At 39.5% G+C, this 21,534-nt stretch overlaps 1 protein-coding gene across 1 annotated transcript in view; it reads left to right on the forward strand.

The window, feature by feature from the left end:
* AIG1 (androgen induced 1) overlaps nucleotides 1-21,534 on the forward strand; it is a 232,656-nt gene that overhangs the window by 75,546 nt on the left and 135,576 nt on the right. Inside the window, 1 exon segment of the mRNA XM_029223657.1 lies at nucleotides 15,686-15,787. Coding sequence (XP_029079490.1) covers nucleotides 15,686-15,787 — 102 coding nt within the window.

Below are 21,534 nucleotides of genomic sequence, written 5' to 3' on the forward strand. Positions count from 1 at the left end.
TTTTGACAAACCAAACCCAGCTTTGCTTTTTTTTTTTTTTTTCCAGCTTTGCTTTTCATCATTCAGCTGATAGACACTTTCAGCTATGTACGTGAACTCCGAGCTGACCACAATTTCTCATTTAGGACAATGCATCAAAAATGAGAAAGGGGCTTATGCAGAATCTGGCTCAAAAGTCACTGTTTATCTTTTTCCTTGAGGCTGTTTAGCCAAAGCCTGTTCATTTGTGCTTATTATTGTTTCTCTGTGATATATTATTTCATTGGCACCATAGAGCCAGTGGTTTCATACAGTTTTACAGGCCGGTTTACAAAGTACGAATTTTGGCAAGGAGAGAACATCTTCCTGCCTTGTCTTCTTGTTTCAACAATTGGATACAGATTTAAGCCACCATGGATTTTACCCAATGTACTGGTTTTTAATATGTGAAAATAAGGTATTATCAGTAGAATTAGCTACGTTTTTAAAAAATGGATACTAAATGTATCTAGTATCATCTGTAAATCATCTCTGGGTTTCTAAGAAGGCATAGTTCAGAGCTACACAGTTGCAAAAGAATATTTTTGGCAAGAGATGATCCAGTACATTCCGCATGGGTACCCTAACAAATCAACTGTGCCTACCCAGTGAGATGCCTCACTGAGAATTCCTGAGAGCCGTTTTGTTCTGCTTTATCAAGAGAGAGGTTTCTGTCCAATTTGCTTTTCTTTTAAAATTTATAATTTATCCCCCCCCTCCTGTTTTCGACAAGGATTTGAGGTGGTCTGAGGTACATCAGTTAATCAAAGTGGCCCAGCCTCCTGGGCCTCAGCATCATTCAGCAAATGCCGCCTGTAAATAATCTTGCCTATTCGATGTGTCTTCTGTGTCACGCTGCGGGATACACACAGGAACTTTCTTGTGTACTTTATCTTGAAAAATGAGGCAAGCCAGGAAAATGGGGAGAAACCTTCGACAGACCTTCTGGCAAATTCATTTAACATTTATTGAATGCTATACACCAGGTACTCTGTTAAATGCTCTCACACGGTTTCACTCACTCTATTAGGGGATCTTATAAAAACAAGAGGCAGTAGGCAATAGGAAGCTCACTCATCCCTACAGACTGTGATGCCAACAAGAGGACTGGGGCACCGAGGAGGGGAAGCTGCTGCCATGCTGGCCATCAGAGCCTCTTCTTGCTTTGCTCAGTCCTATCTAGAGAGTAATGCCTGTCGTATTGGACCCAGTCAGAAATATCTGTTGCTCTGTGCTTGAAGAGTCTCAAGCAAAAATGGAGTAAGGGAGGAGAAAGAAAGCAAGCTCTGGGGGTGGTGGGGATCATCTGTACAAAGTAGATTTTCTTTGGGTCTCCTTGCTCTGTTAGCACAGCTTAAAAACAGATGTTTCTTCCCAATCTTGGCACCTTCCTGAGATGCTTATCCTCAAAGTAATTAGTTTAGCATATCCTCCTGGCTCTTAATTGACGAGAAGGGTTCTTGAACCAAAAAAAAAAAAAATCCATAATTGGTCAGCAGTTCTAGAGGGGGCCTAAACAGATGACAGAGAGTTCAGGTGGACCAAATGCCAAGGAAAAAACTCCTGAAGCGCTGTCAGGCAGACGGATCGCTGACGCTCAGGCTGCATGCACGCATCTTTGAGCCATTTGGGTTCCAAAGATGACGATTTGCTTTTTGACTCCTTCCACTTTATTTATACAGCATAGATCATCATAGAATGATATAAAGGCAAAAACAAAAATCCACACAAATTTCTACAGTAAGCGTTTGTTACTTTTGTAATAGGAAAACCGAACATGTGTTCTCATTTGCAAATGTCTTCTTTAGAGATGATCTAAATTTAAAGGGCAAATTTTTCGTAGAGGGAAAAAGAAGGAACACTGGTATGTTGTTGATATGATACTAAAAAACAAACACGCCAACCTCTCCAAAAGGTCTTTTCCCATTGCAAACTATGGCTAGAACTGGCTACACTGTTTTCCTAGTTTGTTTATGCATATAATCTAAAAATTAACAAAACACAGAAAACCTTAGCCTCCTTCCTCTCTTACCTCCATAGCAATTCAAAGGCAGTGAGGTGGCCATTTGTGGGTGTCCCAGCTGCGACAGTACTCAAATGCCATTAAAGCCTGGGACCAAGGACCCAAACATTCAGTTTTGTGAGTCTTTTTTACAGGAATTCTTCTCTCAGTAAATGAACTCATGCTAAGTGATTATAGACTGAAGTATAGCTCAGAAAGATAATTAATTTATAATTACAAAAAAATGGTCAGGCCAACTGGAGTCTCTGTAAGCTCTTCCTAGAGGCAGAACAACTTTGAAGAAGATAAAGGATAGCCAGAAGAATCCTGGGGGAACTCAAAAGCAAGGCACGGGGCTGGGGAGTGGTAATTGGATGACATTAGTGGCGGGTAGTCAGATTACTATGGTCTGATCCATTCTTTTGCATCCTAAGGATTGACTTGCTAGGTAGATTATAATGCTACCTTGGGTGGCCAGGGGACCCCCTGCTCTATACAAAACTGGAGACACGTTTGTGTTCTTTAATACCAATAAGCCTAACCACTGTGACAACCAGTTTTCTTCTGTTAACATATCCTTCTTGGGTGGCTCTAATCCATTTGTTCAGGCTTCATCTTCCACTGTTACAGTAGTATTCCTGTCAAGCCATTCTGATACTACACCCAAGGCACTGAATATAGGCAATCATTGACACATAGCCACCTAACATAGGATGCTTCTACAAAAGGATGCTCTAATTACTTACGTAATTAACTTTTATTTGATTAGATTACATTAGATTTTTCTTTATTCTCTGGTGGAACTTTAAATTCAAGTTGTGGTTAGCTGGATGTCTCTCTTATGTACTTATAGCTACCCTGTGAATATTCATTTTAATGTAATCATATTAAATAACTATAGTCCCCTTTTATTAAAAAGAGAGAGAAAGAGACAGCAAGAGTTGGATTATCCAGTGATTTTATGATGACAAAAGATCCAAATCATTTTTCGAAAAAGAAACTTCTGTCAATGCTAATTGACTGGCAGTGGTTTTCTAACATAATAAGATAGTCTTGTGTGAGGTTTCTGGATGTGTTTAATTATTCTATTTATGTCACTTGACAGAGAGTGAGAGAAGGCTTGATCAATTTATTTGGGTGTGGAATTCAGTTTAAAATGGATCGATTTATACACTAATATGCATACAATAAATAACTAAGGAGAACCTACTGTATAGTTCAGGGAACTCTACTCAGTGCTCTGTGGTGACCTAAATGGGAAGGAAATCCAAAAAAGAGGGGATATATGTATACATATGGCTGATTCACTTCATTGTACAGTAGGAACTAACACAACATTGTAAAACAACTATATCCCAATAAAAAAATAAATAAAATGGGTCAATTTAAAACTTTGAACCCATAAAGGAGAGTGAGTTATTAGAATGCTAAAACGACACACCTTACGGAGTCATCTCACCTGTGTGAGGCGTAAGGTAACCAGATATTGTCAAAAGATCATGAGCCTGGAGACAGACCATTAGTGATCAATCTGTGTCTCACACTCTTTATGGGAAGATTTTTAACTTCTGATTTGATTTCACAATTATAAGGCCATTTGTGTCTTGTCCCTGTTTCTGTAGTTTGGCGGAGGACCAAAAAGCGGAATAAACAGAGTTTCGTCCCTCAGGGCCTCCTCTTTTCCATGCCGTACCCTCTCACAATGCACACCACCTTACTAATCAGGTCCACCGTGTCTGGGATGCTCTCAGCACAGTGTAATAAGCCTTCAAACATCACTCTTCACAAAAGAAGACTGCCGCCATTAGAGGCCAACCCCAGGCAATTTGGGTTCCGTCGGTGGGAAAGAAAAGCAATCTTTAATAAAGGCCATTAGTTTCGTGTTTCAGTCAGTAGTGAAACAGGCCAGGCGGAGATGCCATGAAACGCTGGAAAGAGCCAGAGTCAGGGGAACCACGTGATTGGTGCGGTTTCAGCCTTGTAGGCACAGGGATGACCCAGGGCATGACCCTGGGCAAATAGTCTGCAGACTCTAGGTCACAGGACCCCAGCCCCACAAGCTGGTATTGTGGGGAAAGGCTTGCATCTCAAAGATGACATGAAAATAAGAGAGGAGCCTGTTAACTAAACTTTGAGTAAGGAAGGGAGCATGTCTCCACGGTGCAAGACAAGCCCCTAGTATCAGTTAGGACCAGCAGATATTCTAAATCAGTACTGCTTCTCTATCCTGTGGATGTGAATTTGCCAGAGGGAAGACGTACCTCGTCAAATCATCCTTGTTGAGGTGCTTGAAATTCTATGAATACACTTTTTACTAATGAAGGCAAGAATGATGCTTCCGCCTTGTTCTATGTTTCATGCTACTGTCCTGTGGTTTTACATGTATGTCATGTTAAGTCCATGATTTTTGGTGATTTTTCTCCATCTCTGACCATTTTCCTTTTCCTTTTTCTAGAATGATTAATCAAAAGTATTTACTCACCAAACATTCATTGAGTTCCTGCTCTATGAAAGCCTTTCTAGAGAACTGAGAAATGAAATAATCTTTGGCATTTGTGAGATAATAGAAATATATATATATATGGGTCTCTGCCCACAGTTCCTGGCACAGAGCTCCTAAAACCCTTGTAGTTTCCTAAGTGATAAGAACACTACTAGCATCTCTTGTTCTAATATTTAGTCGTTGACCCCGTAACTGACACAGGACTCCTGAAACCTTTGTAAATTGCTAAGTCAAAAGAGCACCAGGAATGTCTTTTGTTCTAATGAGGTGACTCTGGGTGTGCTCCTAGATAGGGGCTGGTCACCAGAAAGACCAAGGCATGCTAGAAGCTTGGAATTTTCAGTCCCACCCTCTCTTCTCTTGAGCAGGGAGAAGGGCTGAAAATGGAGTAAATGATCAATTATGTGTACATGATGAAGCTTCCAAAACTGCCAGTAATATGGCGGTCGGGGGCTTCTGGGTTGGTGAAGACGTGGAGGGAGAGTGGTGAACCCAGACAGGGCACTGAAGCTCCACACCGCTTCCCACATACCTGCCCTACGCATCTCTTCCATCTGGACGTTTATATGTATCCTTTATCATGTCCTTTATAGTAAAGCAGTAAATGTAAGTGTTTCCCTGAGTTAATCGAACCCAAGATGGGGATCGTTGGACCCTCGATCTACAGCCAGTCACGCCAGAAGCACAGGTGACAACCCGGGCTTGCGGCTGGCCTTTGAAGGGTGGATGGGGCCAGGCTCACGGGACTGAGCCCATAACCCGTGGGATCTGCTGCTATCTCCGGGCAGTAGTATCTGAATTGAGCTTAACTGTAGGACACTCAGCTGGTGTCAGAGAATTGGTTGGGGGGGAAAATAGCCTCCACACAATTGGGGACTCGACGTGTCAGAAGTGGAGTGTTCTTGGTGACGGTAAAGAGACGCACAGGAAAGAAAGACATAGTAGGGGAGAACTGGGCTTTTCTCCTACTCAGGAAGGAAAAACCTGAGTTTTTCCTTTATAGCACTTAATTATTCATTCATTCAATTATAATTCTTTCAAAAGTATGAACTACGTGCAAAAAGTGTTTAAGGAGGTTAATAGCAATGGCTCTGGGTTCCCACTGTCTGGCCTCGCATTCTGGCCAGCTTATTTACTTTTTGACTCTGGGAAAGTTAAGTTTTCTAAAGCTAAGTTTCTTCATCTATAAAAGTAGAAAAATAATAGTAGCTATCTCAAGGTAGTTGTGACTCTTAAATAAGATCTTACTCGTGAAGCCTCTGGCCCATATATAGTTGAAACTAAATAGATGTACACCATCCTTCATAAAGTACTAGGAAAGATTACATTCATATAATATTCTAGAAATGACGAAATGTAGGGATGGAGAGCAGATCCATGATTGCCAGGGGTTGAGATTGGGGGGAGGGTGTGATTCTAAAGGAATAACATCAGGGAGTGTCTTTATGGGGCTGGGACTCTTCTGAACGCTGATTGTGGTAGAGGTTACATAAACGGATACACGTGGTAAATTTTTATAGTACAATACACCCTCTAAAAAAGAATGCATGTAAAAACTGGAAGAAGATCTGTAGTTTAGTTAATAGTATTATACCAATGCCAGTTATGTGAGATGTTATCATTGGGGAGAGCTGGGTGAAGGGTACACAGGAACTCTCTGTATTATTTTTCAAGTTCTTGTAAGTCTTAGATTATTTCAAAATGAAGAGTTAAGAAAATTATAAAGCACCAAGAGAGATGTGATGATACAACAGAGAGGGAACAGTCTGATCCTTGCCTCCATGGAGCTTCCATTCCACTGGAAAGAGAAACTATTATTTACACCGTAAATTATCTAATCCTAATTATACTCAGTGTTAGAAAGGAAAAGCATAATATGCTTTGAGAACCCATGCAGGGAAAGGGGGCCCGAGTCTGGGGCAACTCAGGGGAGGCTTCTTGGAGGTTATGCCATTTCTGAACCATCTGTATGGCAAGGATGAGCTAGGAGGGCTGGTAGAAGGCATTCCAGGCAAAGAGAGCAGCACATGAGGGGAAGGAGGTGGAAGGAGCCCTCCAGCATCTTAGAGGGGCCAGCAGGTTAAAAGACTTGTAAGAGTCACAGCTAAATGGGCTGCTGTCACAAGAAGAAACCTGTGGTGGGTCGGGGAAGGAAATAATTACTCCGGATAAGAGACTGGGATGGGGGAGGGCAGGAAACAACTGCACAATGAGAGCAACACTGGTTGAGCTTGGATTTTGAAAAATAATTGTAATGAGTTTTAAGCTATGGTTATAAAAATCACAAAGGAATGGGTACTTGGAGGTGTGTGGTGAGTTTGGAAAACGACACATAGTGTGGTGATTGGGTTCCTGAAAGGAGCTGGCAAGGGACTGCAAAGAGAATTTGGGGCCATATCACAAAGGGAGTTTGGATTTTATTCTGCAAGCAAGGGAGAGCCATTGGAAGCTTTAAACTGGGAAGTTCTTAAATGTTTTTATAACAAACATTTTATAACTCTGAGGCCAAAAGTAGAAATAGAGTTAAGAGGACACTGAAGCCAGTGGGTCTAGACAAGAGGTGACCACAATAGTCCAGGACAGGGACAGGGACGTGGTGGCCTGCAGCTGGGGTAAAGGCAGCTGGCTCTGGGAATGATAGAGGAGCCTTTGTGAAAGTCAACTCGACAGGCAGTGGTGACCTCGGATCCAAGAGCTTCACGTCTAGTCATTTATTCCCTGAGGTTCTCATATAGGTGCAAAAACCATTAACATAACATGTCCATTGCAACGTTATTGGAAATTGTAATAATTGGAACGAATGTAAGTATTCATTAGTGACCACTTAAGTAAATGATGGTGTGTAACATACAGTGGGGTACTGTGAAGTGCTTCAGAAAAATGGGGTATCTTTTAAAAATATTTTTAAATTAAAAAATTGCAGAAGACTAGGTATAGTGTGACCTAATTTTGTAAAATATTGTATGGAATGCATTTTACATGCGTGGAAAAAAATCTTGAAGGATATACGTGTCCTTTTGGCAATGACTCACTACTGCAGGGTGAGATTGCAACTAATTTTTGTACAATTCTTTACGGTGATTGATTTACAACAAATGTTTTCATATTTACACTTTTACATGAATGGCATGGTCTTGGATTGGGGTCCCTGTGAACAGCTCTGAGATGGAGAGTGCGTGCAGGAGGGGGCTCTTGGGAGATATACCTGTTAGGAAGTGAAGAAGACAGCATTGGGTAGAGGGAGAAGATGACCCGCACTGCAGTTGTAACGGGCATCCTGGGAGCTCTTAGAGCAGGGATGACCCTTCAGAGTTGCCTTAAGTTGAGGCAAAGGGGCTGGGTCTTCGCATCCTTGCATCTGTACGTCATTGGATTTAGACTGTCCCTGGGGTAGGGGCATGGCCTTGAGCAAAGCAGTTCCTTGCAGCTGAGGGCAATTCTAATGAGGGATGCAGCTGACAGTGGCCAGCAACTGATATCCCCAACATCTGCAGGATGGATGCATGGACCCTGAAGAGGGAATCTGGGATAAGTACTACAATATCCACTACAGTCAATTGATGTAAGTATAAAATTTATTTTCTGACTTTGCAAAACTTGCTTAATCACCACACATAGCTTTTGTGAATACAAAGATGAAGGAGGAAAAAGGATGATCTCAGTGCAGAACAAAATTCAATGAAATGAAACCTTTTTGGTTGTAACAATCTTAGCAGTTAGGAATAGAAAGCAATTGATTTAACCAGATGAAGGGTGCTTTCTCTAGCCTACCCTTTCTTTGAAGGTGGGCCAGGCCCCTCAGGTTCAGGACCCAGTCCCTAGATTTGCATGGGCCCAAGGCCACTGTCATCCATCTCAGTGGCCACAGAACACTCAGATTCTGGTGTTAGCATTTGCCTCCAGGGCAGTCCCAGTTTCTGTGTTTGCTACTGTTCTGGGTTTTTTTCCTTGTTCGTTTTTGTCTGTATGGGGCTTTTGGTTCCTAGTGATTTCCCTTCCTTTCTTGTCCGCTCAGCAATACGTTTGAAAGCATATTTGTCGTAATTTATTTAGCACCTAGTGTTTCACAGCAGGAAGGTTTCTCAGTGTACCTAGTCCACAGGACCGTGGAGAGCTAAACCCCCGTCTATACCAAAGGCAGTTTTTCCTTTTACTGCTTATAATGCGACTTTCAGTTTTATGTGGTTTTATTTTTTATACTTTATTTCTTGCCAAAATTCTACCCATTCTCTTTTATCTCCTTCTCTCGCTCTAGCTTCTCTTCTTTAAGTCTCAATTTTTCATCTCTGACTGCTTTTCTTTAATGGAGAATTACTTGATCATCAGTTAATTAATCCATTTTCTGTTTTGTATCGTTCAGTTACCCCCCGCCCGTTTGGTCGTATTCAGCTTTATCTCGCTCTCTTTTTTGTGGTATCTCTTTTTTTGTGGTAATGTAATGAATACCTTCCATGCTATTTCTTTTTTAATGATTACTCATCCTTAAATTGGTTTGTTCTTTCTGAGCCAGCGATTTGTGAAAGGCTAGATAGAACTAGAGACAGCCTAAGGAACTGAGTGAGGGCAGCTTGAATTTCTGTCTGTTTCCCACCACCGCCCTCCCCTGGAGAATGGTTTCTTTCTGGGTCTGACTCATTTCTCTGCCTTTGATTTATATTGATCACAGCCCTGTCGTATGGTGACAGAAACCTTGGTCTTCATCAGGTGAGCAGAAGCGGTCCATTCAGGCTGGTGACCACAGATCCTGTCTTGTTTACCTCACATGCCCACATCCTGCTTCTTGCGGAGATGCCGTGCTTGCCCACTGCCACACTGAACATCATCACCTCTGACACCTGAACGTTTCCCCAGGGCTCCCATACATCTCAGAGCTCTGGTTCCCAGCAAGGGTCACAGAGTATCCCTTACAGTGTGTCACCTGTAGCGATCTCTCCGTTCTGCTCGCTAGACCAGAGAGCCCTCAGATCTTGTTTCTTACATCAGTGTCTCCCCCTGGCCGTGTTCAAGTTCCCTAACACTTGGCAGCCCGCTGAGAAGAGTGATTATTGGATTAGGGATGTTCCTTGCTTCCATTGGTTTCTTTCTGTTTCTTATTCCCCTTATTCTTGGTTGATTTCAAGAAAGAGAGCCTTTAGTCTTCCATCTTGATCTAGAAATTCAGGGAAGGATTATTTTAAGATGATAGAAGACTTAAACAGGTAAAAGAAGAGCTAATGGATGAAAGACCTGAGAAGGGATGAGCTAAAAGAATAATCTTGGAAGGAAAGGCTTATCTCCTCACAGACAGGAGGACAAGAAATGTGGATAACATAAAAGAGAAATCTTAGGTCAATGGGAAGAAAATTGAAGAAGTAAAGAGGTACTTGCTTCTCTGCGACATGTGGGGTCTGACACATACAAGGAACAGCAATGCACCTTTATTCATTTATTCAGCAAATTTTTACCAAAAACATGTTATATGCCATTTAGTGGGGAAACAGCAGTAAACGAGACAGAGAAGTCCCTACTTCCTGAGACTTCACTTTCTCATAAAAGAGCCAGACAGTGAACAATTGAACAACAAGAAAAAGCCTATTTTCTCTCAGGGTTTCTGATAGAAAATAATGGAACAGTGGTGAGGCTTCCATGCGGTCTAAAGTAGACCTGAAGGAACAGAGGATCCAGCCACATGAAAATGAGGGAAGGACACTCCTGGCATAGAGTGGAAAATGCTGTGGTTCTGAGGCAGGAAAGCACATGCTGAGTTTTAGGAACAATCAAATTGCCAGTTGGAGCTTAGGGAGCAAGAAAGAATATGGTACAAGTGAAGGCTGGAGATACGGGCAGGCATCAAGTCATGCGGGCTCCTGTAGGAGTTGGGTTTTTATTCTCACATAATTACTCAGTCAGAAAAGATAATTAAGGACCTAAGTGTGGGTAAATATGGAGAAATTATAAACTCCACCAAAAAGATGAAAGCCATGAGAAAGGTAGAACATCAACATGTGCTTTAGAAACTCTCTAAATGGAGATTCTGGTTTTAAAGTAATTTGAGTAGAATGTACAGCATAAAAAAAATATAATGTAACTCACAACCTCATCGTTACAGTAGAGGAATTCTTTGTCACACTTCTAGGAATGAGTACTAGAAAAAAACTGTACTCTGGAACAAAAGATACTGTAACATTTCAGAGTGCCCTATGCTTCCCTGTGCATTTCTGAAGTTAACGATGTGGCTGAGGGAAGTCAGCCAGAAGGAGAGCACCTGCGGACTCAGGATCTCCTAGATGTGCAAAGTGGGAAGACAAGGGCTGTGTCAAAATGAGGCATTCACTGTCTGCGTGGAGGCCATCAGAGACAAAGCCAGCTAGCGTCCAGAGCACACAACTTACTCTCATGCTTTGTGCATTTGGAAAGAGAAATCACAACTGGAAACATGTCTAAATGTTACTTCTCAGCCACAGTATGACCTTGGAAAGAATCGATGGGAAAGAAAATCATGAAAAGGAAATCTAGAAGCAAAGGAGTAGAGCCCAAAAGAGAATTTAAATGTTTTCCAATCAGTAATTGGTAAAGTCTGAGTACTAATAGATTTGTTTTAAAAGGGAAAGCAATTCCATAAACTCAAGTCATGTTGAAGCTGAAAACTTAAAGATGCATTCATTTAGTTCCTCCTTCCCTCCTTCAACAGTGGATGTTTGAGATCAGCTAAATGGCCTTCATAGACCAATTTACAGATAAGTGACATTTTAGCCTCCTTCAGGGTAAATGTCTCTGTGACATCCTTTGCATTCTAATTGGTGTTACTAAACTCCAAGGAATTTCCCACTGATCAGTAAAGCTTTTTCTTAGAATTAAACCAAAGCTGATTAGCTTCAGCTTCTACTGGACTCCATATGAGAGACTCCTTACAAAAAGAGACAAAGTATGAATCCAGTTTTCTTTTGTGTTTATTTCCAGTCCTTCTGGGGGGTTCAAATGAGGCCTCAATAACCACTGTAACACAAGTGTTTTGTCTGGGAAGCTTGAAGAACTCGGAAGTGACTGTGCTTCTCCCACTCTCAGTTCAAGTACGGTATTCTGGTCCTGGCAGCACAGAAGCAGCAGGTGTGTGCTGAGGAACAGCTGGCTACCAGTCCTGGCCAGAGAAGAAGCTTCTTCACAACAGTAGGACGTTTCAGTATCACTTAGCCTGTCCAAGAGAACCTATTTTTGTTCATATCCATGCCCTGGTAGTAGAGTTCAAACTTATTTTGGGTTTGCTGATGACCATACCATCAAGAGGATGTCAGTGCAGGAAGCCAAGAAGCTACCATCTGTGCAGTGTTTTTATCTCAAGAATTGTTTAGAAGGCTGATTACTCAGTTAGCTGTACCTCTTTGATCTTCTAGTGTTACACTGAGAAAGATGACTAACACTTTCTTGAAAATCACTTTGCTTTTAATAACCCATATAATTCTGTCAATCTATGGTAAGGGTCAAAGGATTGGCTAACTTGCACTATTAAGTATCGACCCCACAATGCTTTATATGTGGTAGGGACACCATGAATGATCGTTCCTGGTGAACAGAAAGTTGCTCTCCAGAGTGATGTGCTGGCAGACTTTAACAACCAGCTCTCTAAGGATAAACTACCTGATTTGTAGCATTTGCTGATTTCCATAGCAGAATATTAAGAACAACTTTATAAACTCAAAAATTTAGATGAAATGGAGAAAATCTATAAAAGGCAAAAATGACTAAAAGTAACTCAAGAAAAAATAGAAAACCTGAAACCTCTATATCTATTAAAGAAATTGAATTCACAATTAAATCTTCTCACAAGAAAACTTGTAAGTCCAGATGATGCCACTGGAGAAGTATATCAAATAGGTAAGGAAGAAATAATACCAACCTTGCACAAAGTCCTTCACAAAATAGAGGAGAGAACACTTCCCACTTTATTTTTTGAGGCCAGCATTATCCTGTAACCAATATTAGAAAATGACGTTATGAGAAAAAACAAAAACTAACTAGACGTTGATATACTTTATGAATAAAGATGGAAAAAATTCCTTAAAATATCAGCAAGTCGAATCCAATAATATATAAAATATTATAAAATTAAAAATTAAAAAATTAAAATAATTAAATAAAAAAAGATCATCATAATGACCAGGAATTAAAGGTTGGTTTAACATTAAAAATCAATTGCTGTCATTCATCATATTAACAGAATAAAGGAGAAAAAAATATATGGTCACCTGAAGATATGCAGCAAAGCTATCTGAAAAAATTCAGCACTCAGTCATTATATACATAAATTAAGAATAGGAGAGATTTTCCTCAACTTGAAAAAAGACACCTAAGAAAGACCTGCAATTAATATTAAACTGAAATGTTGAGAAACTGAACACTTTCCCTAAGTAGGGAAGAAGACAAAGATGCTCACTCTTCATCACTTCTGGTCAACATTGTGCAATAAGAAAAGAAAAAGAACGAAAAGGCACACAAATTGTAAAGAAAGAAGAAAAACTGTCTTCATTTGTAGATCGTGTACATATAAAAACCAAAAATAATTTATAACATAACCACTCAAATGACTAAGTGAATTTAGCAAAGATACAGGATACCACGTCAATATACAAAAAATCATTTGTGTTTTTATATGCTAGCAAACAAAGAATGTAAAAAAAAAATTTAATGCTATCTACAATAGCAGAAAAAACATAAAATGCTTAGTGGTAGACTTAAAATATGTGCAAGAGCTGTCACTGAAGACTACGAACATTGAGAAATTACAGATCTTAATAAATGGAGACATAAATTATGTTCATAGGTTAGAAGGCTCAGTACTGTTAAGATGTCTTTTCTCCTCATATTGAATATACTGATTCAGTACAGTCATAATCAGAATTCTAGGGGGATGTTTTTGTAGAAATTCACAAGCTGAGATTCTAAAATTTAAATGAAAATGCCAAGGACTTAAAATAGCCAAAACAATATTGGAAAAGAAGAGTAGAAGCATATGGCAAGCAGGAATCTAAGACGGCCCAAAGATTCTGCCCCCTGCTACACAGGCCTGTATAATCCCCTCCCCTTGAGTATGGAAGGGGACTTGTGACTGTGATGGGATGTCGCTGTCATGATTAAATTACACTATGTGGCAAAGGTAAAGGGATTCTACTGATGGCTCCATCCAGGATTGAAACGGTTTCATGCCTGTGTATGGACACCCAGGCCACATGTAAAACTTTGGTTCTCATCCTACAAGAATAAATACCCCTTAACCATCTCTCTGGTCAAGGGATACAAACATTTATTGCACAGTCAGTCTTCCAGGGTCAGACCCGAGAAGGAGACCCACACAGGCCCTGAGGCATACTTGTGTCTACTTAGGCAGGAAATTCCAGGGTCATGGTTTCCCAGGATGTGGTTTAGAAGGGGAGGGGGTGCAGGCTCTGGGTAGACGAGCCACTTGGACCTGGGATTGCCTCACTCCATGGCGAGGGAGGAGGTTCCAGGTGGCTGGAGCAGAGCCTTCCAAAGCAGGACATCTCAAACATTTATGTGCATAGGAATGACCTCAGGATCTTATTAAAATACAGGATCAGAACATGTCAGGCTGGGACCTAGCATTCTGCACATCTTAAAAGCTCTCAGGTGGCGTGGGTGCTGCTGACCCATGGGACCACACTTTGTGTAACAAGACTGTAAAGCATGGAGCCCACCCAGGTCTGAGGGCAGGGAACACTGATATTCAATACACATGAAGTTAGTAGTGGAATGAACAAACCCAAATTGCGGATAATTCAAAAATTATTTGTTGTACTTGGAAAGATCCTGACGATAGTTAACCTTAAGTTAATAATAGATTTTTTTTCTTTTTTCGTCTTGTGCATTTATCCACTGGGTGAAAATAGTTGCCCCAAAAGCAGGATAAATAACTGGGGACCCTAATCTGGTATTAAAACTACGTGTGTTATCTACAGTTGCCTATTGTAATTATCATTCAATGTGTTTTATGAATCAGTGAATGTTCATAACATCCTGGGTTTTAAGGGTGAATTTTTTTTCGGGCTAAGACTATCCGTGTGATAACTGACGTACTTCTAAAAGAACTTTGGAATCCTTCTGATTACTAGCCTTGAGCTATAAACACCAGGAGTTTTATAAAAAGTGGCAGTAAAATTTATATTATTAATAAAATGTCAGGGCATGGATGACTTACAAGAAATGAGATAAAATTGTTTCTGTTTAACATTCATGCCACATTTTATCATTCCATAGTATTTATTATTTTGACACGTAACTCTGAAGAGACTATGAGACCTCCCTCTGGGATGGTTCATTCCCTTTTCTACATGCTACATTTATAGACTATCTACAAAAGCATTCATTTTTTAAAAAATAATTCTATGGTGAAGGTTAAGTCCTTGGGCCATTCATTTCTTTATTTTATCGGAGCTTCTTCTCTCACCATTAGTTTGAGGAAAGATAAGATAATAAATTGAGTACTCTCCTCGCTTTTTTTGATAATGTTGCTGATGGGTCAAAATAAACCTCTGGAATCCAGATGAATTTATGAATTATTCATAAATTAGGAATCTTCCTTAACTGTTCGTACACTCTGCTTCTCCGTGTCGCTAAAGCCCCCGCTTAGGCTATATAAATTAATACATTTGCTGGAATTGTGACTTTGGGACATTTTATAGTAGTGATTTCAATGCTGTGAGTGATGAAATAGAAACTTGAGAACGTGAAGATTAATTTAAACCACATGATGGGTTCAAGGAAAATACACTACAGCTTCTTGAATGTGTTCTAACGCTGTACAGTGGGGAATGGGATCCAAAAAACCACCAATGAACTTTTAAACCCTCTTGAGAGGAATCAAACCAACACACTTAGCCCTGGAAGGGAGCTGTTCCAGATGTCAGAGAGGCCATCTCTCTCTCCCTCACAAACAGAGCCCTTCGCCTGAGAGAACACAGTTGGGAGATCAAGGAAAGAGGAGGGACCCCAACAGTTACCACTAATGGGATGAAGTTAGAACAATCTTTGCAGTTATTAGCTGGCTTACTGATTTGTCTTTCATTATAAATTATAGTTTTGTTGGGTTCTTTGAACAATAGATAACCAACAAATTGTATTCTGTGGACAGTTGGTGCCTTTGAAATAAAGGATCTCTTTTTCCCTTCCAGTTCGTTGTAGCGGTGTTCTGGATCATTTATGCCTATGACAGAGAGATGATTTACCCGAAGTTGCTTGATAATTTTATCCCAGGGTGGCTGAATCATGGAATGGTAAGTGGACTAAAACAAATGATTTCCTTTTATTTAAAAAAAAAATCTACTAAAGAGCTGTTTTCTAATTTAGACTGCCCGCAGAATCTACCTAAATAGCTGTGAATTGAAAATTATAATGAGAGAGTACAGTTAGAGAAGAAAACTGAACATAAATAAAAAATGTCTTCTCATGAAATTGAGTCACCATTAAAACTACATAGTAGATGAATCCACAGTTTATAAGAGGTGTCAGTGGTGTTCCGTGTAATACAATTGGCTCACTCCAGGACAGATTTAATTTCTGTGCCATTCAAAGGCTTGTCCCCTGTTGGAGACTAAGGATTGATTCCCACCTGCACCACTACGGACACCCCATGCCTCCTCCGCTTCCCATCAGTGAGATTGTGTTGAAAGTAACCAGTGTACTTGGAGAATTTCCCCTGGAGGAGAGGCAGGGCTGTTACTTTCCCTGGGAGAGTCACAGGCGTTGGAGGTGTCCTTAGCAGTGGTCGTCCACCTTGTCAGGGTCTGCCCATCCCAGGGTATTTGCCTGCAGCTTCGAGGTCTTTTCCTTCTTCTCAGCCTAATTCTTTCGGATGCTTTAGCAATGATGTTACCTTCACAAGTTTCAGATCAAATACTTTGGCTGGTTTGCACATTGCTTGACAAGATTTGAGGGTATATTTTCTGCAGAGAAATTTTGTGTCATCTTCCCTTTCCATCTCTGGAATTGAGCACTGTTTTAACTTAGTTAACTAATTAACTAAGAAGCCTGCATTTTTTGGTTACATCAATTTTTAGAATGTGTCCCTGGGTGCTCCTAGTGAAAAGGGCAACCCATGACAGAAATTATAGGGGAATGAAGAACTGGAAATCACGCATCTGAGGTCCAAAGCAAGTGTTTCCCTTCTGCCCCCAATTTTGGTATATTTTAAGAAAATGCTGTGTAGTAACAAACAAACATTATTGTACTGAGGGCCATTGATCAAACCTTTTGTAAGCCAACGCCTCAAAAGTAGCACATCTCAGAGAACTGGAATTTTCCTTGAGTCCAATTAGAGCCACACTGTAGAATGATTAACATGGCACCTCAGGTCTAGCTATAAACAAATCTGTTGGGTCTTGTCAATTAAATTTAACCAGGAGCCTGACATGGTTACTCTGCCTCTCTCCAACTTTTTGCTTTTCTTGAATGTGGAAATGCTTTCATAACTCCCAAGTCTTTGCAATCCTCTGCCCCCAATGCCCTTCCCATTCTTCACTGGGAAACTCTTGCTTATCCTGCCAGCTTGTATACTGTCTTCTTCATGGAGCCTTTCCCCACTTTTACAAGCCGAGTTTGCTCTGCTGTTAGCTGTGCTGGCCCCGCACTTTCATTTCTCCATGGTACATGTCCGCAAAAATGTTATACAGCTAGTGCAAAATGGCAGCCTTCGAATCCTGCGTCTCTGCCCAGCCACCTGGCATATAGGAAGAGCAGTACCTAATCATTAGATTGATGACTAATGCAGTACAGCCAGTCCCCATAATTCTTTGCCAGTCAATACTAATAACTACTATTTTTCGATAACCTACTGTGTGCCAGGCTATGTAATTTAATTTTCATAGTGGTTCTACGAACAAGAAATTATTATCCCTTTTACAGATGAAGAAACTGAGGCTTAGAAGGTTTCTGACACCAGAAGGGCCTTAGCTGAGAACAAATGATTACATCATGTGCTATAGAAGAAGAGTCCTGGGCAATCTGGCCTGTTGTCTACATCCCTAAACTGTACAGTGTTACCTTCTGGTTAGAGAATAAATCACAATCTTTGCAGATCTTGGCACCATCTAATGTTGCGAATGAATGGTTTATTAAGTTTGTATGAAGTTATTAGAACTTCAGCTGGACGCTCCTAATTTTCCCTTGATTCACTTTGATGGGTTAAAATTCTCACTCTTGGAGAAAAACACTACTTAGAAATGCAAGGAGGATTTGAGTGACAGAAATATTTAGGAAACGGAAAAATAAATTAACGAACATGTCAAGTTCTCTCAGATAATATGAGCTCAATAGGCTTCTTTCCCAATGAATTTTGTCTTAGAAAAGCTGAATGACCATTTCTTGGCTTTTTTTCGTGTTCCAATTCATGGTTCCAGAATTACTAACAAAGAAGTGGCATTTGATGGCTGAGGAATATTTTGCAATATTAAACAATTTGCATTACTCTAAATATGTATATGTGAAACTTTAAATACATCATGCATAAAACATGGTGCTGATGCTTTGGATTGGCAATTAAAATATGAACATTCAGTGCTGCAATCATGAATAATTTAATCTTTATAAAAAATGTGAATATGATTTACGAAACATCAAAAAATTAAATCAGCATTTTCAGCTTTTTAAAAATTGTATTTAATTAATTATAGTTTGTATTTGCCTTTAATTTTAATAGCTACTTCTGAATATCTAATTTTAAAGTATGAAAATAATTCATTAAAATTTTTACATTTATTTAATGTTCATATTTTGATGAAAGCACTCAAGTTTTATACACTTTAATTATAATTAAATTTTATTTTTAATTGATATTTTAGATTAATACTGTCAGTAGAGCTCCAGTTTTGTAAGAATTTCCATTATAAAAACATATTTAGTGAATTTGCTGAAATGAAGGCAAGAAAATAAAATTTGGGGATATTTATATTATACTAAATATTTACATTTGTAATTTATAAATTTTACTACTCATCCAATCATATTTTTTATTTTGTTTTACAAAAATATATCTAAGAATGTAGGAGGATAGAACATATTTTATTTAATACTGTCTAGTTTAATTTGTAACCGTCAAATATTTCTGCAAATGGTTTACGGCTCTCTAGGCCTGCTCACTATCATTGCCTGCTTAGATCTTTATAACTACAAGAATTCCAAGAGAGAATGTACTCTGTTCGTACGTATAGAATCATATTCATTGTTTGAAGAATCTCAACATAATTTCTAGGGATCCAGAGCCCTGAACCGCAGAACTGAGATGCAGTGTGTAAGTCTATCATGACACCATTTCAGGAGAATCATCAAGTCAGTCTTGAATTTGCAGCATTCAAACAGGCATAAGAGAAAACTTACAGGGTCTGAAATCCACAGGGGTTTCAATTTTGATTTACACTAAAGTTGCCAAAAGTTAGACATGATTATAACTAAAGGAAAATATCCTATCTCTTTCTTTCCATTGTCTTCCTCTTTTCTCTCAGCAAGCAATCCTAGAATTTATTTGCAGAAGGGAAGAGGAAATGGGTGAATAGAAGGGTAATACACCCTTGCTGTGTAAACACTAGCTTATCTCCAGGCTGCATTAAAATAGCACACACCCACACACCCTCCACACAAAGAATTTTAATTTACTACAACTAAAAATACAAACATATAAAGTATAGCACATTTATTTATTTGATTTTGGCTGCATTGGGTCTTCACTGCTGCGCATGGGCTTTCTCTAGTTGCGGCGAGCGGGGGCTGCTCTTCATGGCGGTGCACGGGCTTCTCATTGTGGTGGCTTCTCTTGTTGCAGAGCACAGGCTCTAGGCGCAAGAGCTTCAGCAGTTTTGACACGCAGGCTCAGTAGTTGTGGCTCGCAGGCTCTAGAGTGCAGGCTCAGTAGTTGTGGCGCACAGGCTTAGTTGCTCCGTGGCATGTGGGATCTTCCCAGACCAGGGCTCGAAACCCATGTCCCCTGCATTGGCAGGTGGATTCTTAAACACTGCACCGCCAGGGAAGCTCCAGTATAGCACATTTAAATGGAGTCAGTTCAATATCCAAAATCAAAACTTGTTCTGTCCTTGCAAACCTATTTATCTTTGTATTCCCAGAAATTCAAACAGCATACCTGCCCATTAGGTATTCACTAAGTGTTGATAATGTAAAGGATGTTTGTGTAGTTGCTTTTGAAACTTAGAAGAATGTCAAGTTTACATTTATTTCTTTCTATCACCTTTTATTCTCAGTCCACTGAGAATCAGACAAAAGAAAAACAGAAGTGATATCAGCAAATGAATCAGAGTTTCCAAAATGTAATGAGAGTGGTCACAGATAGTTGTGGTAGGATTCCGCATGGCTGCCACATATGCGGGCTGAGCTTTGGTTTAATTCAATCTAGCAAACATTTTTTGAAAACCCACCACATGCAAAGCACCCTGGTAGGCACTGTGTAGTTACAGGATGAGAAAAACACATGCAGTTTTAAAGGATGGGAAGGGCATGTTTGAAGTGGATGAAGGTAAGTAAGAAAACAGTTTCCCAGACCAACAGACTGTTCACTCGGGCAAGGAGAAGCACTGTTTTTACTCTGGCTTGTTTCTTAGTTGCAAAAGTAGAACTGTGAACATTTCTCTAATGCTGATTATAATTTTAAAGCATTGTCAATGGAGTAAATACACTTTAAAAGCAATAAGTAAATAAATATTTAAACTCTAGAAAGATTGCAGACTCTCAGTGATGCTATAACAGGAAAAAACCAACAAGACAGTCTCAGCTTATTGAAGACCTAAGTAATGTTTATAAAGTGCTTTTGAGAGTGCCAAGCACGGCACAAGGTTAGGATATTATTATTATCCCACAGATCTTTAAGCAGACATGACCTAGATGTTCTTCTAATCACAACAGGAGTTATTCATTCCCCATATAATTTATCAGGAGACAAAAAAATAAATCCCACCTCTCATCATGCTTGATTTGTCAGTTGTTCTTGTTATATGTAACTGATCCTCACGAGAACCTTAATTTAGGCAAATGTTTATTCTGTTCAATATTACTTTGACATTTGGTAATTACCAAAGTTTTCGTACATCTGTCTTTCCCAGAAAAGAAGGCATTAAATACTGCTTGGATGATCATTGGTTTTGCAGGAACTCAAATTTGACATTATTCTTTAGGTAAATAATACAACTTATAGAAATTTTCCTTTTCTGGGATAAAAAGATTATGCATTTCATGACCCATGGAGTCTGCCACCCTGATATTGGATATTTCATAGAATAAGTTGTTGGTTGAAAGAAGACCTTCTTTTTCATATGAAAAAACTACCTTTCTCAATTTTCACAATATATTCTAAAGTAACTAGAAGATATCTGAAAAATTTCAAAAATAAAAGTAAGACTGGAACAGAGGTCAGAAGTTTCTTGGGAACTTCTTTCCAAGGCTCCCAATGGACCTCCCAAAGAAAACAAATAAGACCCCAAAGAACAAGAAGGAGAGCTACATCCACAGTGAGGCAGATACTTTCAGAATTATTGAATACTGTTCTCGTCCGTAAGCTTTTCTCGTGTCAAATTTTACTGATTTTAGCTTCTTCCATTGTGAATTTTCACTTGTGGTCATTAGTTCTACCAAGCCCAATTCTCCTGTGTTAGATATTGCCCGTCTAAAGTTTGACATGAAGATTCAATTATTCTGTCTCTTTTAAATCAGTAATGGATTTTAAGGTATTTATTTTAGCTTTTGTCAATTTTCTTTCTTATTTTTTATTTCACCTGGAAATATTGTAAATTGAGAAAATGTATTCTTTTAAATGATGTTTGAGAAACCTTTGAACAAGTTTGTGAGGCAGAGACGAAGAGGGTTTTCTGGTTCCACATATGAGGAGCTTGGAAGTTGCAACTCCGTCATAACAGGTAAAAAGCTAAACAGATTGAAAAAATCAACAACTCTTCTTGGATCCATATGAGAAGGGAGAACATAGAGCAAACCACTGCCCCAAGGTTAGAGAGACAGACAAGCAAAT

The sequence above is a fragment of the Monodon monoceros genome, unplaced genomic scaffold (assembly GCF_005190385.1).
Source record: "Monodon monoceros isolate NGI ecotype Baffin Bay Population unplaced genomic scaffold, NGI_Narwhal_1 Super_Scaffold_15, whole genome shotgun sequence".
In the NCBI taxonomy this organism is placed as follows: Eukaryota; Metazoa; Chordata; class Mammalia; order Artiodactyla; family Monodontidae; genus Monodon; species Monodon monoceros.